This window comes from Bidens hawaiensis, unplaced genomic scaffold (genome assembly GCF_021521415.1).
Source record: "Bidens hawaiensis isolate Kalapana, Puna unplaced genomic scaffold, B.hawaiensis_p1.1 tig00021180_1, whole genome shotgun sequence".
Lineage (NCBI taxonomy): Eukaryota > Viridiplantae > Streptophyta > Magnoliopsida > Asterales > Asteraceae > Bidens > Bidens hawaiensis.
This window is the reverse complement of record NW_027493274.1, coordinates 293,129-319,718: the sequence shown is the minus strand read 5'-3', so window position 1 is coordinate 319,718 and position 26,590 is coordinate 293,129. Positions and strand designations below refer to the sequence as shown.

General features: G+C 36.4%; 3 protein-coding genes across 5 annotated transcripts; all 3 read right to left on the bottom strand.

The window, feature by feature from the left end:
• Positions 1-415: 415 nt before the first annotated feature.
• On the bottom strand, positions 416-3,910 carry LOC143562855 (acyl-CoA-binding domain-containing protein 3-like). Of its 2 annotated transcripts, XM_077050547.1 has the most exons (3): positions 3,205-3,910; positions 2,962-3,070; positions 416-1,122 (listed from the first exon to the last, which is right to left on the bottom strand). In XM_077050547.1, the coding sequence occupies exons 1-3, from the start codon at positions 3,780-3,782 to the stop codon at positions 1,111-1,113; spliced, it is 699 nt and encodes a 232-aa protein (XP_076906662.1). In that variant the 5' UTR covers positions 3,783-3,910; the 3' UTR covers positions 416-1,110. The 2 variants fall into 2 exon arrangements, with proteins under 2 accessions (XP_076906662.1, XP_076906663.1); XM_077050548.1 differs by lacking the exon at positions 416-1,122 and having other exon boundaries at positions 2,935-3,081.
• Positions 3,911-8,480: 4,570 nt separating this feature from the next.
• Positions 8,481-12,394, bottom strand: LOC143562872 (tetraspanin-19-like). The gene is made up of 6 exons (XM_077050560.1): positions 12,083-12,394; positions 10,662-10,761; positions 10,475-10,555; positions 10,306-10,410; positions 10,061-10,226; positions 8,481-8,698 (listed from the first exon to the last, which is right to left on the bottom strand). Exons 1-5 carry the CDS (start codon positions 12,232-12,234, stop codon positions 10,071-10,073), a joined length of 594 nt encoding a protein of 197 aa, XP_076906675.1. The 5' UTR covers positions 12,235-12,394; the 3' UTR covers positions 8,481-8,698; positions 10,061-10,070.
• A 12,598-nt stretch (positions 12,395-24,992) lies between these two features.
• LOC143562854 (transcription initiation factor TFIID subunit 4b-like) lies at positions 24,993-26,590 on the bottom strand. 2 transcript variants are annotated; one of them, XM_077050546.1, is made up of 4 exons: positions 26,213-26,590; positions 25,933-26,125; positions 25,707-25,851; positions 24,993-25,641 (listed from the first exon to the last, which is right to left on the bottom strand). In XM_077050546.1, exons 2-4 carry the CDS (start codon positions 26,017-26,019, stop codon positions 25,406-25,408), a joined length of 468 nt encoding a protein of 155 aa, XP_076906661.1. In that variant the 5' UTR covers positions 26,020-26,125; positions 26,213-26,590; the 3' UTR covers positions 24,993-25,405. The 2 variants fall into 2 exon arrangements, with proteins under 2 accessions (XP_076906661.1, XP_076906660.1); XM_077050545.1 differs by having other exon boundaries at positions 25,933-26,590.

The following is a 26,590-nucleotide window of genomic DNA, read 5'->3' as shown; positions in this document are numbered from 1 at the left end:
GGTGGTAATATGGGAGTTGGTGGTAGTGGTTCTGCTGGTGGTAATATGGGAGGAGGTGGTGGTGGTTATGCTGGTGGTAATATGGGCGGAAGTGGTGGTTATGCTGGTGGCAATATGGGCGGAGGTGGTACTGGTTATGCTGGTGGTAATATTGGGGGAGCTGGTGGTAACATGGGTGGAGGTGGTGGTTTTGTTGGTGGTAATATGGGTGGAGGTGGTGGTTTTGCTGGTGGTAATATGGGTGGAGGTGGCGTTTATGCTGGTGTTAATATGGGTGGAGTTGGTGGTAATATGGGTGGAGGCGGTGTCCATGGTAGAGGATCAAATCCAGGTGGGGGAATTAGTGTTGGTAGAGGTGGATTTGGTTCGGGATATAGCAATGGCGGCATTGTAGGTGGCAGTGGCAGCAATGTAGGTGCAGGTGGCGGTTCGATGTGGGGATCTGGAAACTGGGGAGGATATGCAAATGGAGGAAATCCATTTGGAGGTAGTACCGGAGGGGTAGGGATTGTGGGTGGTGGCTATGGTTCAAACGGAGGTTTTGCTGGTGCAGGTGGATTCGGTTCTAGGACGGTTCCAGGCTCGGGCTACGGTAATTTTGGCGGTTCAAGTGGCGGTTTTGGTGGAGTAGATGGCAGCAACATGGGTACAGATGGTGGAGGAAATGGGTATATTGGAGGAGGTCCTCATAATATAGAAGACAAGAAATAAAATGAAAGAATGAGTCAAAATAAGTGTGTTTTCCTCTATGAATTATGTAATCCTATTTTATTACCTTGTGGTACTAATATGTAGTAAGCCCCCAAAAACTCATCAAGAAAAGTGTCAACTCTTGTTATTTATTATATGTCATTCTAGACATTAAGGTGGCTTAAATCAGGCCCCGAACGTCAATGCAATCAATCTATACATATATAATCAAACCATAATCATACAGTTAAACAAACCATACTAGAATATCGTGAAATGATACCGTAAATTTCATAAATCAACCACCATTTCTTGCAGCAAAAGACTTGTTTACTTTAACAGGATAATTATGGTTGATCTTTAGCAATCTGAACCCAGAATATTGGCTCCAGTAGGTGGGAACTTACATAAAGTAACCAGTCAATTTTTATCCTGAAATAGTCAAACCAAGTCAAAGTTAAATACTGTTCTTCATTTTTTTTGTCAACATCATACCAGTAACTCATTAAAACAACTAGATCTGCTGTCTCATTCACAGAAAACAACTTAAACAAGTTTACTCAAGAATACCCATTTTTCTAATCTTTATTAACTTTTTTACAAGATTCATGGATTAAGTATTATATGAAACACAAACTTAGCAACAAATATCACATTTCTGGTTATATAGAATCCAGTTTGTTCCAAGTCTCTGAAGAGGTAGGTCCCAGCAAAGCCCAGTTGGACCCACAAGACTCACCTTGAAGAGGGACGTCTGCTCAAAGACCAACTGGATCCGCAGGACCCACCATGCTCAGAGATGAAGACCTTACACGCAGTAAGCCAGTTGTTCCCGCAGGAAAGCCTCCCATTGGTACAGTACCCCGCTTGTTCCCGCAGCTGCGGATACAAGCCATGAGGGAAGGCTACCCGCACTAACAGTAAGGCTACACGCATAAGGCACTAACTCATACTTCAGTAATGTCACCTGAAGAAGGAATGAGCAAGGCGGGAATATTCCCGCCCAAAAGAGCCAGTCCGTACGCTTCTAGAGGATCTTTTGTACTATACCTACCAAGGTATGGACAAATAGACAAGATCTGACTAAAGCAGCCCATGAACCAATCACAGGGTGACAGCTCACTGACAATAGTACCAGGAGGAGCACGCTCCAGTACAAAATGTCACTATCAGCCGCTGCCTACCCACCAACTACCATCGTGGCACGAACATAGCCCATAGTTGGTGGAAAAGAAATATTATACAGCTGGCCGTACCTGGTTGGAAACCTACCTTCGGCTATAAATACTCAACACCTTGGAACGGTAGGATTATCTCATATTATCTTATCTTCTCTAGCTATTTCTCTCAATATACACTTATATTCAGAGCAATCTAGTCTGATTCTCACGCCGGAGGGTGGTCACAAGGAGGAACCCCCCCCCCCCTTCTCAGTGACGAGCTCACGGTGTCTGTTTTGCAGGTCAAGAAGAATAACCATCTTTGCCGGACCTAACCCTCATGGGAAACATCTACTTAACCCTAAAATTATCCGTAATCTGCCGGGGTCTTTTAGTGTTTCTTCAGTCTCAATTCCATAGACTTAAAAGGGTGTCTTGCAAAACAACCAACCAAATTTAGTCGAATTTGGTATCACGTAACCAACTAATTTTAGCAGGTTCCATCGGCCATGTAAGAAAAAAATAAAAGTCAAAACTGACACATCAGCCGCCACATAAAGTTGACCAACATAATTAGTTTATGATGCTATTTGCCTTCTTTACAAAGATTTCTTCCATCAACCGCTAGTTTCTTCACATTCCTTTTGATTAGATTTTAAACTCTTGATATTTGAAACACGATTACCGTATGTTAAACATGTTTAAAAGTTTCTTACATTCATTTCCTATTCATATCTCTATAATGTTTAAATACGCCCCACTCTCATGCTTATCTTATGGATATATACCTACATTCTCAACCTTCATCATACACAAAATGCTCTGATTTGGATTTTAAAAAGTTAACAGTTTGACTTTCACAAAAGCCAATTGTTTTGTATGATTGTATCTTCATCTAAATCTATATATAAACATATTTTATGCAGCATGTCTAGTCGTAATGATTTCATTAACGCAACCAGTCATCCAAAACAAGTAAACCTTTTATATTTGCATTTCTTGTATTAAAAACCATAGCACTCAAATCAAGAACAAAGTTTGACTTCATACAAAAGTCAACTGTAAGTCTGCAATATTTAACACACATGTAAACTAAAACACGAACACTTACAACAGAATGAATCCCTTGAGACCATCCAGGAACCAACTCTGTAAGAAGAGCTATGTACAGCTCCATAGCCACATCCGGATTCATATTCCCGAGCTTTTGCCATGCATTCCTTGTACAATTCTATTCATCAGTTCACATTTGTCCAAAATATGTAAATCAAAACCAAAACACAACACAACACATTTCATATACAAACAAATATCCATAAATGATAAATAATAATAATAATGATAATAATGCTACCATTTCGCTCTAGCGGAGACCTTAAGAGCCATCGGTTGAGCTTCACGACAAGGACCTTCCGTCGCAACCTTATGAAGCGCGTACAACTGCATTTGAACATCATTATCCAAACTCTCCAAATTATTATTATTATCCGATTTAGCGTACTCCGCAGCCATAGCAAACACCTTCTCCAAATCACTCCTCTCAACTCCTTCCCAATCATCATCACCACACAACGAATCATCCTCGTCCGAAATCAATCCTTCTTTCTCCTTCTCAGCTTCATCAATTCCATCATCACACAATAACTTCATACAATTCTTCTTCTCACTTTCATCACCACAATCTTCTTCAATTTTGGTCCGATTCGTATCGAAAACGATAGATTTTGTTTCGGACGGACCGGCAACGGTCTTATTAACAACAAGCTCATCATGATCATCGGCAACTCGAACTTTCTTCGTGCTTTTGGTTTTGGTTTTGGTTTTAGTTTTACTAATGCTAGTAACAGGCTGAGGATGATCTGGACTGCCATTGATCTTTGCGATTATTAATAAGAAGACGAAAGCTAAGATAACCGTCATGAAGATCTCCATTGAGAAATGAAAATGAAGGTGAGGGTAAAATGGGAAGAGTGAAATTATTATAAATAGATAGAGATAATATTACTTGAGGAAGAAGATGAAAGATTTGGTTGTCAGAGAAGAGGGTAAAGCATATTCGGTTTTTTCCTTTTCTCTTGCGTGGGTTACCTTTACCAAATTGTTAACTTTACTATTATTATTTGGTGTGGGCCCAGATTGAAGGTTGTTATTTCGTTATGGAATTTTATTTGTTTAGTTTGTTAAGAGTCAGTCCGTGACGACTTTGGATTGGTTTTGACCTGGTCAACTGGGATTTGATGTTTGATGTTTCCGTTACTTTCAAATGTAGTGGACTATCATCAAACTATTTTAGTTAACTAGAAATTAATTAAGACCAAAGTTATATTGATGCAAGCAACGAGTGTGTGGCATGTGTTTGTTAGAGTTTGTAATTCTATCATTTAGGTGTTATTTGTTTTTTAAGAGGTAAAATGTGTGTAGTCTGCGGACCATATCCGCAGATATCTGTAGATTAAGAGGTGGACCAAACTTCTACAGTCTGCAAGAAGAAGTTGTTTGTTTTTTTAACGCTGTAAATTGCTAAAATAAACTGGTGGTGATGTACGAACTGTGGTAGTGGGTGGTGGTGGTGGTATTGGATAGTGATAGTGGTAGTGGTGGGCAGTTGGTGTTGGTAGAGTATGGTGTTTTAACCCTCTGCAGGCTTTAGAAGATCTCAGAAGTTGATTGGTCAAGTCTACACCAAGAAAAGCTTACGCATATGTTTTTTAATGAAACTTTTTCGAGAAAACAAACAGTCTACAGATGACAATGTCTACGTGTTGTCTGCGCGGAACAGACAAAAGTGTCTTCGAAGATCTTTTTTAGACTATAGGGTTTCACAGGGGTGTCGCCCCGTTGGCAAGGTCCAAGAGACAAAACCCCAAGCGGGGGTCATGCTCGTTATCATTAGTAACTAAAAAGCGATTGGATAATTGAAAATTGTTTCGGATTGACTTGGTTGATGAAAAGTTACATAAAAACGAAAATGATCATCGTTATGAATTGATTATCAATAGTAAGTTGTTACATATCACAATTGTAAGTGGCTCCAAACAACTTGGTTTGCATGTGGCACGTGGGATCAACATTAACTATGGGTAGTGATCATATCTTGGAAACGACAGAACATTTGTTTTCGGGATGTATATTTGCTACCGGAATCTAGGCGGCGATAACTTCTTGGTGTGGTATACGAAACATCTTCGTGTTTTCTGTTCAAGATATTGTAACCATGCATCAATCGGTGGAGCTGAAAGGAGTTAAGAAGATAGCATTTCAGAGGATCATGTTCATCTCATTGTGGAGTATTTGAAAAACTAAAAATGATCGCATATTTTCGGATAAAAAGTTGAAGGTAACTTAAGTAGTGGCGGAGATAAAAATTCTAAGCTTCCTTTGGTTTAGATGTAGATATAAAAAGGGTTGTATAGATTGGAATTCGTGGTGTAAATTCGACGTGATGTAATAGGCTTTGGTTTGCCGCGGCTCTCTCTTTCTTGAAGTCAGAGTTGGCGGGCTGATTGTTGATAAAAGTTTTCTTTCAAAAGAAAAAAGTTACTGATAATTAGTGATAACTAGTCGTCAACAACGACGTGTATAATCATTTGTAAATGAGTTACTACTTACTACTAATAGCCAATCATCAGCATACATGAGTTACCAGTGAAGGATCTTCCACTAATAGAATGAAACTGAATAATTGTAAGCATATTAACCAATAACTTACGGGGAAAGTGAATACGGTGCTGTCATACGTGTAACCTTAGACGCGAAACTCATCAAAACTACGTAGTTTTGATTAAAAACAGTCAATTTAATTTTTTTTCCCTAATCCATACCATCGACCATCTATTTCTCAACAGCCAATCTCCGACCCACTATCTCCAAAGGCTTCGATATAAAATTAATGCAATCCTTATTCGAAACTATATTTTGACTTGTATTTGCCTTTTTCTTTGCATTGCTTTAACGTTGAAATCTCTATTGTAGACTGAATACCATTTTGCATCATCATCATCATCAATTAAGTTTGTTTCAAAAGGTTTCTTCTCTTATTAAACTTCTAAATCCTAAATCTGTTTAATTGTGTATGTGTTGTATCCACAAAATAGTTAGAATATTTATATTCAATTTATGTACAGCTCATTATTAATACTAGGAGTAAATATGAATGAATTGAATTGCTAAAAGGAAAAAGATCATACGCAATCAGAGATTCAACTGGGAATTAGTATATGATGAAATCAATAGTGAGAATACAAATCAATTTTAAAATTGATTGATTGCTAATAACCAATTGCAGTATGAGAACAAAATACTTGAAAATCTCTTAGATCGAGTCATTGAAGCCTTTGGAGACGGTGTGTCAGATTAGGCGGTTGAGAAATTGATCGTCAATGGTAGGGATTAAGAAAATAAATAAATTTTGACTATTTTTAATTAAAACTACGTAGTTTTGATGAGTTTCGCGTCTAAGCTTACACGTATAACAGCACCGTATTCACTTCCACGATAACTTAATAGTCATGTATTTTCAACTTAAATGTTGTTATGATTTCCAACTATAAAAGGAAAGTTTTTAGTTTATTTCTAGTACTTTTTTTCAAAACATAAAATCATATATTCTTTTTTGTTTATTTTTAAATTATCTAGCTGAATTTTCGAGAGCATTGGGAAAATCTAACTGCTCTTAGGTTGTTCTCTTATTCTCTAAAGCCACCAGATTGCTTGATTTATAAATGGAGGCTTCTCATACATTTGACCCGAATTTGCAGAATATGGGTCTCACCAAACCCGGATAGTCTTTAAATGGGTTATAGCATCTCATTTGTTTGTAAAACTATTTCATAAGCAAACAATAATTTTCACGGGTCATGGTTCTCACCAAACCTGAATAACCCTTAAACGGGTTATAACATCTCATTTATTTGTGAAATAACCCATTAATTATCAAAGAATAATTTTTACGGGTTATGTGTCTTAACAAACTCTAATAGCCCTTAAATGTGTTATGAAATCTTATTTATTGATAAACACTTTCATTATCAAACCCTAATTTAATTTATCTACTTTACATATTCTTCGTTGTTGGTCTATCATCACCATCGTCGGTTAACTTCCAATACTATCCACCATCGTCAACTACATCAACGCCTCTTTTTTCATTAGACAAATATTTGTGTTCATGTTTGTACATTTAAAAAATCAACATGCTCTTGTTCGTTTATGTTTGTTCGTTAAAAAATCTAAAAAACTTAAGCATCTCAACTGATAAAACCCAAACGTTAAAAAATATAATAACAAACTAATACATATGTATTAAATTAAAACAAAACTACGTTAAAAAATAAAATAATCATCATAAAATAGCAAAACGATTAAAAACAAAACTTTAAATATACTCCCATAACACGGGAGGATCAAACTAGTATTTCAATATGAAAGTCATTTTCATACGATTAAAAGAGATTCAAATTCTTTACGAATTACAACATACAAACTTTATTAGCTATATTTTTCATTAATATGAGTATACGTTTATTGTAAGCTATATAAGTTTATAAGTTTCGTTAAAAACTAAATCGTATAATATATTTTTTTATTGTAAGCTATATAGTGAGTGCAGTACCATGTCGATATCGTAATGAGCCGAACTGATATCAACCAAGTTTTCATTTTGTTTTTAGATAAACATTTTTTTATATCGAAGTGATAGCCATTATGATGTGTTCATATATTCACATTTAAATACTCGAGCCCATTGCCATTTTCCTCGTGCAACGTGCGAAGGAAACACACTAGTATAATAAAACACTTTAAAAATAACATATAAGTCCATACAAAACCATTTATTCAAACCTGTTTGTAGGTTCTAACCTAAAATTAACTCAAAACTCATCTAAACAAAATGCAAACATGTGAATTTCATTTTAGGTTTAAACTGATTTTTCATGTCAGAAATGCAAACATGATTAACCACTATCATCTTCACTCCACAATTTACTCGAACTTATATGGACATTACAAGACAATAAGTTAACTCGAGTAGGAATGTGATTTGTTGCAACCAGAGAAGAACATATATTAATTCACTTATCTTGGGACATAGGATCCGTTTGAACTTAATATTTTCGAAACATTCAACAATTCATTTCAAACTAGATGTGTAAAGGCGTGAAGGGTTAACAAACGAAACAACCTTCCAATCCTTTAAGCTCGGATGTCCTGTAAAACAACATTTTATCTACTCCTAATGGTTAGTAAGGTATTAATGGGCCCGTGAGTATTATGGTGACGCAACAAAAGAAAAAAAAAGTTTTCATTTGATTCGGTAGCATAGAGAGGACACAACTAGCTAATTTGGAGCTGATCCAAAAGTTTTGACAAACTCTTATTTAGATCAGTTAAGAGTAGAGGAAGCATGACATAAAAAACTTACCACTGTTTATTTATGTTTTCGCTCTGCATCAGCAGTCCAGGTTTGATCAAACTGCCTGGCAAACATGACTTAGAACTAGCACAGGTTTGAATGTTTGATCATGTCCTACTTTACAATTCATTTGAAAGAAAAAGTTGAAGAAAATGTGGTGTACACATCAACTGAACTGAATGAAAAATCTTGTAGCATGTTGAAACTGACAGAGAGAATAACATAGTTTATATGTGCATCTAGTAAAACAGCTACAAGATGCCTTTGCAGCATAAAACCTAGGTATTTAACAGCATTTACAGTAAAAATAAACAAACTTGTTTAAATAAATCATACTTCAAAGAATCAAACATCTCGGTTTGTTTGGGTGTGCTCCCATATATCACAAACCGACAACTAAACTTCCCACTTAGTGTTCATATCTTCACCTTCTTCCCTGAAACAGAAAATCCCAACAAACAGAACCATGAAGTCAACAAGGTCAAAGGTAACCAAAATGTCAGTGAAGTTCAAAGATAGCCATCGATAACTCGAATTTATTCATAAAAAGATAGGGGCTTTAAATGGAACGCGTTCGTAGATTGAACCCGACACAACCCCTAAACATGTGTCAAAACACATGAACACGAACACAAGACGGTTATTCGCGAGTTGACACGAACATGGCATGTTTAACCCGAATTTTTATTTGTTTTATTTTATATTTTACAAATTTACAACAAAAAATATAAATGCATATAAAATAATTAGGTTTTAAGTGTTTTAACTATAAAATCTGATATTTATTTCTCTTCAATCATTGAAAACTTAAAAGAAAAACCTGATCAATTTATGTAATAACAAATAGCACATTATTTTTTTAAATAAACGTGTTAACCTATTCAACACACGAACCCGCAGGCCGACCTGAACATGACCCGTTTAGTTAAACGTGTTCACGGGTTGAAGTTGAACCCAATAAAAAGATAACCAATGATGTCTATTTTTAGACCCCAAAAAAACGAGTAAACTACACTTTGTGTCCACTAACAGGAGTTAGGTAATCTATCAAGTTTTTGTTAAAATGACAACTCTACCCCTACAACTAAAGGATAGAACTTGTACATTCGAAAATTACAAATTATGTTCTTTAGTTGTAGGCGTAAGAATTGTCACTTTAAAAAAATAGTTAACATAAAATCTAACTTTTGTTAATGGAAATGACTAGGCTGTCATATTTACCAGAAACCCAGATCCGAAACCACCTGAACCTGAATTAGAGACTATCCGAAAAATCTGAACCCAAAAAACCCGAACCCTAACCTTAAATGGGTCGGTTATCGGGTCACTTTTTCCTGAAAAAACGACCCGAACTAATATAAACCCAAATAACCCAAAAATAACTAAAAGCTTATCGTCTTTTTTTATCGATGCATTTTAGTTTAAAGTCTTTGGTGTTCGGAATATTAAGTTTTGGGATTATAGTTTGTTTTGGGACTTTTGAACATTATCATATCATATTGTCAAATGATATCAGAATTTTGATCACATTTTTTTAGTAGTATGGTGCATTTTGATGATGTTTTGTGAAAATAAACATTTGTTTTTCATTTTACATCTAAACCCGAACAACCTAACCCGAACCAACCCGAACTTTAACTGGGTCAAATAACAACAGCCAAAAACCTGAACAACCCGAAAAAAAAACCCTAAAGAACGCCCCTAGAAAGGACGTAATGTGTTATAACTTTTTGTAATTATTGAAAAGGACACAACCTACAAGCTGAACTGTAGTTAAAGAGCACGAAGTGTAACTTACCCGAGAATTATCAGGTTCCGTAAACAGGCGCACCAACAACATAAGCGGGTTGATAATTCCTCAACAACGGTGCTTCATCAAGGGTATATTCTTCATCACTGTCATAATATCTCTCTCGATGTGGCCCGAGACCTTTGAGAACAAGTGTGAAAACCGCACACAACCCCTGCCATGCATAGAAAATATATCATGTAAACTTAAATCAAACTAAAAATAATTGTTTGCGAGCGCGTGTCACTACATACCTGAATAGATACAATAGATAACCCAACCCACTTGCACATGTCAAAATTCTCCTTAATAAAATCCTTGAACTCGTTAAAGTTTCCACTTGGGTCTTTTGGGAAATCCTAATATAACACATAATAAACTATAAAATAAATAAATAAATAAAAACATACAGTTAACAAGTACCTCTTCCCAGTTGCGGTTTAGAAAAACGTCCATTGTAACCGCACCTTCGAGCATTATGAGAAAAACCACCAACACCAAGTACTACATACATGTTAAGTCCCTCAACAAAGAATTAAGATAATATCATTAGTCTCGGAAAAAGAAAGGGGTAGTTAGGTAATTTCACATTTGTTTAAATCAAGGATACACAATAGAGGCAGCAACCGTTTGCTGTCTCCGCAGCAATATGACCCGAACATGTGATGACACACAAGGTTACACCGAGTCCAAGCATTGTGTATATGAACCTGCATAATTCAGCAAATAATGGAAACTGAAAATTTGGAGGATATTTGAATCAGCAAACTTAAAAAGTAAGAGATGTACAAATCCAATTCTAACCACTGATCAAGAGACCCCATGAAGGCCCATAACCAAAAGTTAGTTACAAAAGTGCTAAGATTTAACAGCCATCACTTTTTGAAAGCAATAATTACCATAATAAATGGCAAAAAGTTGCATAACCACATATAAAATTAATAATGGCAAAAAGTGGCCTAACCACATAAAAAACCAACATGCCTTTTTCAAATAAGTGGGTCTGATCGGTTTGGGTCTCATGGATTTTATATAAAACAAGTTTTTCAACCCGGCGTGTTGCGCCGGGCAGTTGGAAAACGCCAGCGTTGAAACCCGTGTGTTGGTAAAACCTAAGCGTTACGACGATAAGTCGACACGAATTCAGTCAGTACCGACTGCGTTTGTTACAACATAGACACAATTGGTAAAATTTGAGCGTTAAAACCCAAAAAAATAATTCGTCAAATTAACATATAGGAAACAAAATATTTTATGTCTATTTGGTTGGCAAACCCGGACGGTGGTAAAACCTAAGTGTTGTCGGTCCTAGCATTTATGCGTTAACTTGACACAAATTTGGTCGGAAGCTTGCTCTTAAGTCTTATACATTCATGAAGCAATCTGACTTATATGCTCCTCTCCCCTTGCTTTATTACACCGATAACTGCAGATGAAGCGAAGGACATCGATTATCTATTTAGACGAACGAAGAATAAGATAAAGGCAGCTAATTCACCCGCATCTGTTGGAGGAAGGAATGGACACGTTACAGTACTGGATCTAAAAACGAAAAAAATATAAAAATTGAGATGGACCAACAACTAATTTGGGGGGGGGGGGGGGGGGTCGGTCGGTAAACCTGTGCATTGGTAAAACCCAAGTGTTGTCGGTCATGGGCTTTAAATAAAACCGCAAGTCTGCGCGAATTCGATCTTTTTCTTTTAGGTTTGTTATGATACTGGAACTAAAACAAAACCAAAAATTGACGCTTGGTCGGTTTTCATTACGTTTATTATGGTAACTGAACTATAGAAACAAATTAACCGACTAATACGGTGCAGCCAAGTGGCCCAATAAGCCACTTGCGGCACCAAAGTTGTTATTTATATATAGTAGTAATAGTAATGGGCAGAGCCGGTTATTTACAATAATAATATAGCTAGGTTTAATAGTTTGCAGCACTTGTTTGTTTCATACAATCACAATAGTTGAATTAAACAATATGACGGTAAGAAGTTGCAGTTAATTCATATATATAAGGTAGGGTACCAAGGAGCAGGGTAATCGGAATGATGGATTTGGCGGTGCCATGCTCTAATCATCCAAATACCATACAATATCATACCCATCCCAAACATTGCCATCAAAGAATTCACCAGTTTCAGCAGCGATTGAATGCAAATCCGAAGCATCCTCATCATTTTATGAACTAGGGTTAGGAAGGAATTTGGGGGTTATTGATTGATTGATATGATATATAGTGATTATTAATGTATGTCAAGTTGGAGTGGATGATAAATGATTCATTGATTGAGTTCAAGGTTGAATTTGTCAATGCCACCACTGAGTTTACGGCTTCTTAGATTTTCAATTTTATTTACTTTTTTACTTCTTTTTTTTTAATCCATAATCTTTTTATTCGAGAAAAACTTATCGCGTTACAGTAAAACTGTAAAACCCAATTGCGAGCAGATTCGAACTTGGTATCTTGTAGTTTCCCGTCCAAATCTTTACTTTTACACCAACAACTAAATAGGTATATACTTATAGGTAAAGTTAAAATACAAAGTAAGACAAAAATGAGTAGAGCGCGAAGGATTTTTTACCACACAAAAAACCACTTAAAAATAAATTAAAAAAATAATAAAAAAAATCATAACTCAAAATATAAATAAAAAACGAAAAAATTTTAAAAATTAAAATGTTTCCGCTATCATTCCCGTTCAAAAAAAATAAAAACTATATACAAAAAAATAAAAAAATTTGACGAAAAGACACAATGGTGTTATCAAAAACACAATGGCGAAAATGAACAAACGATATTATAATAATAACAAAAAAAACACAATAGATCATAAAATATAACACAATGCCGAACAAAATATAGCATAATGTTAAGTAATATAACACATATAAAGATAAAAGGACACAATGTTAGAGCATTCCCATCCAATCCCATATCCCTAAATCCAAAATTACACTAAAACACACTATATTTTCTATCTCTTTTTCAATTAAATAATACATTTTTTTATACATTTATCATTACCATTTATCTTTCCTTCACTCACAATTAATTTCAAAATATATTAAAACACATTTTGATCGAGGTCGAAAGGTCAATAAAAAACATTTATAAAATACCTTTACTAGCTAGGGCAAGTAAGGTGTCGAATCCACAGGGAATCAGTGGAAGGTGCAAGTGGAACTCAATTTCTATTATAAAAATACTTAGAAGTGGACAAACGATGTTTAGCGGTTTTAAAGAGTAGTTTGTAAACAATGATGTGAAAATAACCAAATTCCAGGGTTCGGGTTTTGCAGCAAGTTAAGGAATTGATAAACTTCTTTGGATGGTTTCTTATAAAATATGTAAATCAAAAGACTTAACGGTTGACTGTGTTGATCGTCAGAATTGAATCCGAAAAATTGACACGGCTAAATGAAAATCTATTTTATAATCGGTTTTACGTGTTGAAACACAAAATCAATAATATGGTTAACGATAAACGGGTCAATGACGAAAGAACTTAATCCTAATTGTTGATGACCACAAATCAATTAACTGAAAAAAGATTAAGTAATAAATTAATAAAAACCGTTTAAGCACAAAAACAAACACAAAGAATTGATTAACCAAATGATTAATCAATTACAAATCCAAAGTTGAAGTATAGAATAACAAAACCTAACAAGCAACTCAACCCTACACCCGAAGATGGTTATGAAGCCTTTAGCCTAGCATCTCGATCTTCATACTCTTGATTATGATGTTGGAGAAGGTGTTCGTGGATCAATCTTGTGATTAAGATGAGTGTTGGTGGTATAAGATAGCCTCCAAGAAGTCCCAAAACTCAATAATAATGAATGAATTCGACCTTAGGGTTTAATGGCTTTATATATGGAAGAAAATCACCAAAATTCACTTTTCCGTCAGACCAGACCGTAAGCTACGGTCTGGCCACCGTAGGTTACGGTTCAACCGTAAACTACGGCTCTTGGTCTTTGCTTTACGGTGCCACCAGACCAAATACCGTTTTCTTCATAAAAACTTCATTTCAACTCCGTTTTCCTCCTCGTTTGCGGCCACGTCTTCGTATTTCAATTTTTATCCTATCACAGATCATTACTTTCATTTCCACTCCATCATGAATGCTCCAAATTCGCTCCTTTAAGCTCCGTTAAGATCCACACACCTGTAAACATAAAACCTATCAAAGTATTTGTGTTCGATACATAAAAACAAGTAAAACACACAATATAAAACACTTAAAGCACGTTCTTTCATCCTTACATCAATGGGGTGAACAGTAACTTTTCAAATATACATAAAAATCACTACATTTTTTAAATATAAAAATTTTTCACTCCCAACCCGCTAAATCACTCTCTAAATAAAAACACCCCCTCACATAATATGGGTGTTTGGATGAGAATGTTCTAAAGGAAAAAAGACACAATTAATGAAGAAAATAAACACAAAACATAATGATAAACAAAAAGACACAACGACTTTTTTCACTTACCATTGTGTTTTTTTATGAAAACAAGAAAGACGGTGGAAACATTTTAGTGATTTTACTTTTTTCGTTTTTTTATTATATTTTGAGTTATGGATTTTTTATTTTTTAGGGGTTTTTTTTGGTGGCTACAAATCCATCTTACCCTTCTCATTTTTATTCCCCTTTGTAGAATAACTTGACCAGAGTTTAGTAAATGATTACATGATAGGGGTATTGATTAAGTATTTTTCTGGCTCAGGCTTATAGTGTTTTTTATGTTTGTAAGTATATTTGGTGGATTGAACCAAAATGTAAGTCTGAACCATATACATGATTTCCGTAACCGAAACTAATTTACCCGAACAAGAAACAGATCAATCGGATTATAACTAAAGTCGGATTATAACTGAACTGATGTGGACCAAATGTTTTGTGCCTAGGATCATATGGTGGCAAGGTTTAAGCATGACAGTAAGATGTAACATATAAGTGGTAAATGGCAGGGGCGAATCTACAGTGTAATGAACGGGTTCACGGGAACCCATAGAGTTTCGAAATTTATATAGAATATAAGTATAATTTATGAAAGTGAACCCACATATATTTTAAGAGTGACCCCATATACAATATACAACTTTGGTCTGATGGTAATGCTCCTCTGTTCAGTTCTGCACACCCTGGGTTCGAATCTCTGTAACATCGTTTGGTTTTTTAATCCTTGTTTTTTTATAATCCAGCCAAGTTAGGGTTTTTACTTAATTACCCCATACACAAACAAAACATCACACAATTGCATAGCCAGCAGTTCAAACTTCAAACCCTAACAGCCTACCATCTAATCATCTATCAAGCTTTCAAACTCCTAGCATCCACCTCCGTACCCTGCCGGCCGCCTCTCTTTCCGTCGCGACAGGCCGACACCCTTGGCCCTCCTCTTAAACCTCTCCTAGTCTCCATCTCTCATTCACTTCAGTCTTCAGGTAATGTATATTTTGATGTTTTGATTTAATTATTTTTGCTTTATTGAAATCACAATATGAAAGAATGATATTATTGAAGTTTGTTAATCGAATTAGAAAATTAGTGATGTTTAAATTTGATTTGTAGGATCATGAATATTAAAAGATATTTCCTAAGTGAACCATCAAACATTCAATCATAATCTTCAAGTAGTAAACAACCCTCAAGAATAGATTTGAATGATCTTCCATGGGATCCTTCAGAAAGGAAACCAATTTCATCTTATCATCCAAGTCAAAAGGATGAAATTAGACTGAGTGTTGAAAGAAAATTTTCTTCAATGAAGCATTTCAAGAAGGAATTGTGTAATAGGATGGGTGATGGATTCTTGAACGATGCTTGCATTTGCTACATTGAAAGAGAGTTCCTTCAACAAGTTTTAATTGAAGATGTAATGCAACATTTCCAAAAGATGAAAACTCGTTGAGAACAACTATAAGTAATTTTTTTCTTTTTTAATTTAAAAAGACAATCGTATTTTTATTATGTATGTTATCCTTTTTATAACGATGTTTTTTTTTGTTAATTTATCATATTTATGTTAGGTAATGAACCTTACCCGACCCGGCCCGTTGAACCGACCCAAACCTTCGAATAGGTCGTATAAAAAACAGTGAACCTATTGAAAAAAATTCATGGATCCGCCACTGGTAAATGGTACCCTTTGATTCGGATTATAATGTACTAAACGAATGGCTTGGTACACCTCTTCTACAAGTTAGGACACAGTTTAGAATATGTTTGAATATATAAGAATAGTCTTAAAGGTCCCGTAAGTCATGTACGCGAACTTAAACCTCGTTATAAAAGTTTGAAATGACTATAGTGTGTGTCGGTGTCACACCCCAACTTACGGCGGAAATGTCAGGGCGTGAACTAATTGCCCACAGCTCTCAAGGTACTATTATGTAACATTAATCATATTGACTACATCATTTAATAACTATTTACGCTATGCACCCCGCTCTTCTTATAATCTTTTAATCCTTATTGCGCAAATCCTCTTATTTCTTAAAGCAACGTTATTATATATACATACTTACACATTTTATCTATATACTTAGACATTTTGTTACTCTAATGATTTCCTCAACTTATCTTTCATCATATAAATCCTCATTTTTTGATCCCTATAAAATGTCGTCTCAAAGAAATCAACGTCCTCACCAACGTTCATCTGGTTCACGCGATCGCCGCTTGGCTGCTAGGATCACAAAAGAATTTGTTGCTGCAATGCCCACAATTGTCACTCAGATCCAGAGCCTTAACTCCAACGGTCCAGCCACCTCGACCGCGCCCAATAACCATGACTTCCGAAACTTTTTGAGCACCAAACCTCCATCTTTCCATGGTGAGGAAAATGCCACCGCTTTGCTTCAATGGTTCTTTTGAGCACCAAACCTCCATCTTTTCGTGGTGAGGAAAATGCCATCCCTTTGCTTCAATGGTTCGAGGAAATGGAAAACATCTTCATCCACTGCGAATGTCCGGATGCCAAACGGACCAAGTTTGCCTCAAGCCGATTTGAGTTGTCATATGGTGGAATTCCCTGAGGAACGACCAAGGGTCTGAATTGGTTGTGTCTATGCCTTGGGAAGAACTTAAGGAGGCAATGAAGAAGGAATTCTGCCCGGAACACGACCTGCAGAGGTTGGAGGTTGAATTCTAGGAACTTAAGCAGATTGGTGGGGATAACTCCACCTACTCTTAACCGGTTTCGCGAGCTTAGCCGCATTGTGCCCCATTTGGTAACCCCCGAGACTCGCGGTATCCAGAAGTATATTCGTGGTCTTCCGATCAACTTCTATGATGCCATGATGAGTCGTGACCCGTTAACCATTGATGAGACGATGGACCTACTTCCTCTCTCACTGATAGTCATGTTCGGTACGGAACCTTGTGTCACAAGGACTCCAAGCCTACTCCCGACAAGACTGAGACCAACTCCTCCACTGAAGCCAAAACCGAACCCAAACCTACTTCCAACAACAACAATCACCGCAACAACAACCACAGCAACAAGCGTAAAGCCTATGCCGCTAACCAACCCAATAACCAACCTCCTCCTAACCAAAACCAAACTGCCACGAACAAAAAGACTTACTTTGGTCCTCATCCCCTATGTGCCAAGTGTAACTTTCAACACTCGGCCCAAACCCCCCTTGTCGACTATGCATCCAATGCAATCTTTATGGCCACCTTGCTAACACTTGCCATATCCCGCCTAATGCACAAGCCACCCCATGTACTCAACCCGGTTCTCCTAACAACCGTGCTTGCTATCATTGTGGAGACTCAACTCATCTTCGTAATATGTGCCCTCAACTTATTCATGCCCATCAAGCCCAAGCTATGACTACACCCTACTACTTGACCCATGCTCACCAAGTTCAAACCCAACCACCTCATGTCCTTCAAGCTGCTCCCATCAATCCAGTCAACCTTACTTAACCCAACTTTATCAGACCCCGCATCCGCAAGCTCAAGTGTACCAAGCCTACTCTACTCAAGGCCATGCTATGTAAGCTCAACCCATTCAAGCTATTACAAGCCAATCTACCTCAACTGCTCTTACTCCTGCAACTCCTCATGGTGCCCCAAGTCACGTCAATTAAGCTACTCAACGATCGTGAAGACCTTTGCCGTTCCCTTTATATATCTTAATTTATTTTGTCCTTTTCTTAATTACGCATTGTAACGTCTTTTTATGGCCTTTTTATTCATAAGATGGAAGATAAATAATCCAAATACGGAAATAATCCAAGGCCATAAAAAGGCGTTACAATACGTAATTAAAAAAAAAGACCAAATAAATTAAGATAGATAAAGGGAACGCCAAAGGTCTTCACGATCGTTGAGTAGCTTAATTGACGTGACTTGGGGCACCATGAGGAGTTGCAGGAGTAAGAGCAGTTGAGGTAGATTGGCTGTAATAGCTTGAATGGGTTGAGCTTGCATAGCATGGGCGTGAGTAGAGTAGGCTTGGTACACTTGAGCTTGCGGATGCGGGGTCTGATAAAGTTGGGTTAAGTAAGGTTGACTGGATTGATGGGAGCAGCTTGAAGGACATGAGGTGGTTGGGTTTGAACTTGGTGAGCATGGGTCAAGTAGTAGGGTGTAGTCATAGCTTGGGCTTGATGGGCATGGATAAGTTGAGGGCGCATATTACGAAGATGACTTGAGTCTCCACAATGATAGCAAGCACGGTTGTTAGGAGAACCGGGTTGAGTACATGGGGTGGCTTGTGCATTATGCGGGATATGGCAAGTGTTAGCAAGGTGGCCATAAAGATTGCATTGGATGCATAGTCGACAAGGGGTTTGGGCGAGTGTTGAAAGTTACACTTGGCACATAGGGGATGAGGACCCAAGTAAGTCTTTCTGTTCGGGGCAGTTTGGTTTTGGTTAGGAGGAGGTTGGTTATTGGGTTGGTTAACGGCATAGGCTTTACGCTTGTTGTTGTGGTTGTTGTTGCGGTGATTGTTGTTGTTGGAAGTAGGTTTGGGTTCGGTTTTGGCTTCAGTGGAGGAGTTGGTCTCAGTCTTGTCGGGAGTAGGCTTGGAGTCCTTGTGACACAAGGTTCTGTACCGAACATGACTATCGGTGAGAGAGGCAGCTAGGTCCATCGTCTCATCAATGGTTAACGGGTCACGACTCATCATGGCATAACGGAAGTTGATCGGAAGACCACGAATATACTTCTGGATACCGCGAGTCTCGGGGGTTACCAAATGGGGCACAATGCGGCTAAGCTCGCGAAACCGGTTAGAGTAGGTGGAGTTATCCCCACCAATCTGCTTAAGTTCCCAGAATTCAGCCTCCAATCTCTGCAGGTCGTGTTCCGGGCAGAATTCCTTCTTCATTGTCTCCTTAAGTTCTTCCCAAGGCATAGACACAACCAATTCAGACCCTTGATCGTTCATCAGGGAATTCCACCAGATGACAGCTCGACTCTCGAATCGGCTTGAGGCAAACTTGGTCCGTTTGGCATCCGGACATTCGCAGTGGATAAAGATGTTTTCCATTTCCTCGAACCATTGAAGCAAAGCGGTGGCATTTTCCTCACCACGGAAAGATGGAGGTTTGGTGCTCAAAAGAACAATTGAAGCAAAGCGGTGGCATTTTCCTCACCACGGAAAGATGGAGGTTTGGTGCTCAAAAAGTTTCGGAAGTCTTGGTTATTGGGTGCGGTCGAGGTGGCTGAACCGTTGGAGTTAAGGCAGCAAATTCTTTTGTGATCCTAGCAGCCAAGCGGCGATCGCGTGAAAAAGATGAACGTTGGTGATGACATTGATTTCTTTGAGAGGAAATTTTATAGGGATCAAAAAATGAGGATTTATATGATGAAAGATAAGTTGAGGAAATCATTAGAGTAATAAAATGTCTAAGTATATAGATAAAACGTGTAAGTATGTATATAACCTATATAACGTTGCGTTAAGAAATAAGAGGATTTGCGTAATAAGGATTAAAAGTAAAAGATTATAAGTCAGTTTAAAATTTAGAATATTGGATTATTTTCAATAGTAAATGATTAATGTGTGATAACTACACGAGGAGATAAGTCAATTTAAAATTTAGATTTTTATTTGATTAAGTTAACTTTACAAAAAAACTAACGAAATATATTTGAGGATGTTGGCCTCCCATGAGCTTTTCATGGCAATTTGAATGGCCCAACAAAACTAACGAATAAATGCAACTGAGTTGGACAACCCATGAGTGTTACATGACATTTTGATTGTCCCAACTAATATTTCATTGACTTGTAAGTTTTAAAAAACACATCAGTTTTGAAAGCTTTTTGTATCAAAACGTCGACAAAAATGAGCTCGTCGCAACAATGTATTTTTTTATTTTAAAGCATAATATATTAAAAATATAAGAAAGTTAAAACATTAAATAGAATTGTCAAGTTGTGGGTTAAAGATGAGAGGGCAATCTTGTATAAATTGTTAAAGTTATCATAAGTTAGTCAAAGTTAAAGGGTAAAAATTGTAAATATATTAAGAAAACTTGAATAACACATTATGTTTAAATGGGAGGATTTGTTTTGTAATTTATAGGTTTATTTATAGTTGCACATTTGAGTTGTACGCTAATGCTTTATTGACTTGTACGTTTTAAAAAACACAACGGTTTTGAAAGTTTTTATACCGAAACGTCGAAAAAAATGAGTTCGTTGCAACGGTATGTTTGTCTTTTTAAGCATAATATATTAAAAATATAAGAAAAATAAAACGTAAAATAGAATTGTCAAGTTGAGGGTGAAAGATGAGGGGGCAATGTTGAATAAATTTTAGTGTGTCAATTACTCTTTTACCCTTGTTATAGATTGTACATCATGCTTTAAGTATTGTAAATTGATGGTCGGGCAAAAGTCGTGTATATTATTATATTATTTGTTTACTCTTAGTTTAATTATTATGTGAACTTTGGTACTTCAAGCGTGTTTATTTGTTTCAGGATACTTGACGTTAAGGACACTTATCGGGATGAATTACGGGCTTGGAATGAAGATGTAGAAGACTCATAATGATTGGCAAGCTTTCCGATGCAAAATAAATGAAGAAAATTCTGTCAGACACCCTTAGCGCGGCGCTAAGGGAGTTTAGAGATACTCTAAAGACTCACATCAGGAAAGTAGACTTTAGAGACGCGCTAAAGTCTCACCCCCGGGACTTTAGAGACGCTCTAAAGTCCTCCAGAACGGGAAAATTAAACCTAACTCTATTATATTGAGTTTTCAGCCCCCATTCGAGATATCCTTCATTCCTTCAACCAAGTACAAGCCCTAGGACGATTTTCCACCATCCCGAAGCCTCCGGTTCGTCCGTTCATCGCATGCTTTCATCCTCTCATCAGATAAGCGAATCCTTCGTGATGCCGATGTCAGGCTAAACTATTGTATTCACTTTAGGCTGGGAGTTTGTGTAAACTAACTTTGATCAGATTCTATGTTTTGAATGAGTATGAACTTGATTGATTGTTTTTAATCTTGTTTTACATTACGAATTGATTGTTTAAACAGTTTATGATTTTGATTGTCAAACTTTGCATCACTTTTCTGGTTGTGTTCATCACATGTAGGGTTAGCTCTTATGTCATTGAACCAATAATCGTTAGTCATTGCTTATAACTGAATTTCATATTTTAAACTGGTAATTGGGTAAACCGGAGTTCAGTTGTGTCAACAATTCGGTTAGGGTATCGTTTGTCCTCACAACCCAACTATTAGGTTTAGTAATTACTGCGCAATTAATCTTATGAATCTGTGATTAGTCGGTCATCACATTACCTGAACCTGAAGTGAATCGTTTTCTTATTATTGCTTACAAACTTTTCCAAGTAACCGTGTGTTTTTATTAAATCATCTTTTATAAACCGCTTGACATCGTTTGTCCACATTAGTTAATTAATTAGTAATTATGAACTTTACTTGCACTTTCCACTGATTCCCTGTGGAGACGACCTTACTTACCCATACTAGTTATAGGTATTTGAGCTTTATAAATACTTGTTTTTTATTAGAGCACGACATCTACATCATAAATTACTTAAAAATAAGTGTCATAATTTGTCCTTGTTTAGTGTATTATATGTATATATACACGAACAAGTGAGAAAACGAGTATTACAAAATCAGTTTTTTATTATATTAAAAATAGTTTTAATAAATCTTTAGTATTAGTAATTAATATGACTATAAACTATTTACAAGGAATAATAATAATAATTTTTCAAAAATTTTGGGTGCAGGGGTTGAACCCTGCAACCTCTGCCCCGTAACACACATGAATTAACCAGCTAAGCTAACCGCTACATACAAATAAAGATAGAAGCCATAGATTATAAACAGATGCGGCCAAAATAGAATAACAAACAAACCCTAACAACATCAATTCGATCCATCCCGACACAATCAATCGAATTGATATTGGGGGTATTGATAAGCATCATAACTCGATCGTAACCATGTATTAGATTACCTCGTATGACGACCAGGCATGTACTAATTAGACGCAACAGAAACCGGCCAAAAATATTGATGAACGAACAGTCATACAATGAAACTAATCTAATTATATATAGGGCTAATGTCGGACACATGATAAGAAATGAATCTATACATTTAATTGAAATAAAATCAACGATTTCGATTTCATTAAGGGCTAGGGTTGTCGGTTTAGTTAGAATGGAAAAACGAATCAAATTTGATCATATTAACATGTTTAGATCATTTATTAGGCCGAAACTAACTTAATTATATTATACACAAGATCAAACACAACTAATAAACGAAAATTGTGGTCCAAGTTAACAAATTTTGAATTCGGGTTCAAGAAAAACAAAGTGGATACGGGTCTGGGTAAGGATATCCAGATTTGATAATATGGGTTATAACTTATAACCAAAATTTTCTTTTTTGATCCCTGGTGTTTAAGGATGATACAAAGAAAGATAAAAGTTTATATTTTTGGGCTAAATATGCCAAAACCTAAAAGTTATAATTATAAGTAATTAAATATTAATAAAGATCAATTTAGTTTGATAAACGCAAATTATATTTATTTAATAAAATGGACCCGAACATTGAACCGAATCCGGTAAAAGTATAAGTTTGAAAATTCGAGTTGTTACAGTCGGGTTATATGTACATACCTTCTGTTTTGGTCAAAATTTACAAAAGCAATTTCGTGATCAAACATATTAAGTGAGATATTTGACAAAACATAACATATTGTAAACGGGTGACATGAGATGTGCGAGGAAAGCCCTTAATCCATGTTAGGATATCCGACACAAAACCTCAGGAGGGAATAATAATCCACTCGCCTTAGAGATATTATTAATAGAAAAGAAGATTATAGCTCGAGAACTAGATGCAATGGTAGCTAGAGCACAATATAAGTGCTTGTGAGTGGATGCTCAAGTGTATATACTGTGTGCGTTAGCCTCCTTTTTATAACAAAAAGAAATAACAAGAAAAGAGATAAATCCGTAGCCTCCATCTTGTGACCGTTATGAGACTCCGCCTTCTTTCTTCACATGTAATTTGACTAGTATACAAAATAATGACTTTGATCATGATACATAATATAAGTGTAACCATGTCGCAGATTTAGGATTTTTGTTTTTGCTCAAATCTTTGTTAACTTATGATGTTATTGGAGATTATGAATCTGATTTAGGGAGTTTGTTGAATTTCAGTGCAAGGTATGCATGCAAACATTCATTTGCACGACTTCGGAAGTGAAATGCCGGGAACATGCTGAAGCAAAACATCCAAAAGCTGATTTGTACGCTTGTTTCCCTCATCTGAAGATATTGTTCCAAAACGTGTTGTTCCGGACACGCAAACCGGCCCACGCCAGACCGTCCCAGGCCCATCACGTGAGAGGTAAATCAGCCTCGTTCAGCGGCAAAGCGATTGGCGCTTAGGATCGGTTTCAAACCCACGACCTCTAGGTTATTGTTCCAATTACGCCCCCTTAACCAACCGAGCTACACGGCGGGGACTCATCTGAAGATATGATACCACTGTCGATTGAATGTTATCAAGTGTTGTGGTGTAAACAGTATGCTTATAATATCTCATTAACTTGTACCGCTTGTCATCCTTGTGTTGTTTTACATGTTAGTAAAAGAACCATCTGATCCAATGTTTGGAATAATCAACTGAAAATTTTAACATGAGCAAGGCAGAGGGTTTCGATGATGCTATTTTTGTTTAAAGTTCTGTTTGGTCGGTTAAGGATTAAATCGAAATTTGGTAGAATATGAATTCTAAAAAGCCCCATTTATCATTACATCTATCATACACCATCGCATCCCTCATCCCCGCGCCATTAACGTCCTCTCTTTGTTTTGGCACTGCTGTTTAAAAGTTGTCACCTTCATGAACCCACAGCAAAAATAAAGTCACATCCTCTTATGTTATATGACTATATCAAGTTCAGCTAACCAAAGTTCTGAATAACAAAAAATCCGAAGAAAATAAAGGATATAATAATAATTAAGTAGAAATTTTTACTTCATTGAAACCTCATTAATGGTTAATATTTTTATCTGCAAGTCATAAAACAGGTATCAAAGCACGATACTGTGTCCAAAAGTAAAAGAAGTAACTGAAATGAAACCAAAAACAAGACGTCAAGACAACCAAATCAAGTTAAAACGTTACTTTCATTTCCATCTAATTTTCTACCCCCTATCATCTCTTCTTCACAGAAACCTCGCAACAAATCAACTTGCGCGCAGGCATGCATCTGATGGTGAACTAAACCTGCCCATTCATATACAAGCGTATGTCTAAAAACTACTCATTACATAAATATGCATGTAACACAATATATTACAAATTTATATTGAGATATATGTACACATTCCACTCTAAATGTGATGTAAGAAACTTTTTTAACCGTTCCCCTTTCTCTCTTACTACATGTGATTCTAATCAATGCACTAACTTATACATGTTGCACAGTTCTCTATTTAAAATTGATTTTGTATTGAACGTGTATGTAATCGCAATCTCATCCCAAATTGGCTATAGAAACTAGATTGTTTATGCAAAAATTCCAAGACTAACCAAAAATGTAGACTTTTTCGTTGAGATGTTGCAGTAGTGTAGATCTTGACATATGAGTCTCCCTTGTAAGAACAGAGATCACATCTTTCACTGAAATAGTACGAGGTAACGCTATGCTGTCACCATTCTCACCCAAAGCTTGATTCCTTAGAGGTTTACTTATTGAACCTGTTACACGTCTCACATGTTAGATCTCAAGTCCCACAATAATCAAATCTGTTGTCATACTCTGACTAAACCAAATAAAAGAGATAGGATACTAGCCACTGGTAGGAGTGGCAGGACCAGGAGTCCGCTCTGAAGTTGACACGGGCTTAGGCACAAGCCCAACATCAATGCTTGGCTGAGAACCAGACAGTGCATCAGGCCCACTTCCGTGCTTCTGGCGGGCCTGCTCAGCCCTTAGTTGCCATTTAGACAGCATGTCATGTCCTCCTAGAGCCGCTCGAGCAGCAACATTTGCAGCTGCAGTCATCACATCATCTTTCTCCTTATCTACCTTCACATATGCAATTTTCTTTTACGCTAAATTAACTTTAAATGGTTCCAAAATGTAACACTTGCCTTATCAGCACTTTGGAGTCTATCTGCATCAGCCTGCTTTTCCTCCCATTCTTCCCGAGCCTTCTGATTTAGTGACATGATTTGTTGCCAAACGTCTGATGTAATTACAGTTTGGTTGTTTGGCTTCTCAACATCGGCCCTCTAATATTTTTTTATTTAAATAGTAAGTTTGAATTTCTAAATTAAGAGAAGGTATGAACCACAATATAATTAGTTAATTACCTGTTTTGAAATTCTAATGAGGTTGGTAATCAATCCATGCATTCTTTCCTCTACGCACTGGATACCAATTTGCATAAAGAAATTCATAACTTCATAATTTATTAATTAATTACAAAGTATGATAACTTGAAGCTCACCTGTGACATGCACTGCTCCACATCATCGGTTTTGTTCCTTACACCACACTTTGCCACTATAAAGCATTTATTATAACACTTAAATACTTGTACAGATTATGTTATAAAATTATAATAAAAGTATCAGAAATTAAAGTCTTAACTGATTTCAGTCACTTTTTTCTGGAATGGAAGTTTCTGCAAAAACAGCCTTTCTTCTTCTTCTTGAACAATCTTTCTAGAAGCTTCTGAAGCTAGACTCTCTTCCTTGAACCCGAAAAATAGTCTTTCTTCCTCTTCCTAGTGGACAACATCATCACAAGGACATGAACTGAATTATTTCAATGTTTCTTTTTAAGATGTGGCCATTGCAACCCATTTACTCACAAATGGATCAAATATTATTTTAAAAAAATGAAAGTTAAAACATACCCGTAGATTCAACCAATCGACAGCGGTTACATCATTAAGTTGGTCAATATTTTGATCCGAAAACGTTCCACACACTTTTTGCTTCTTACTGATGTAATTAAAAAAGGATA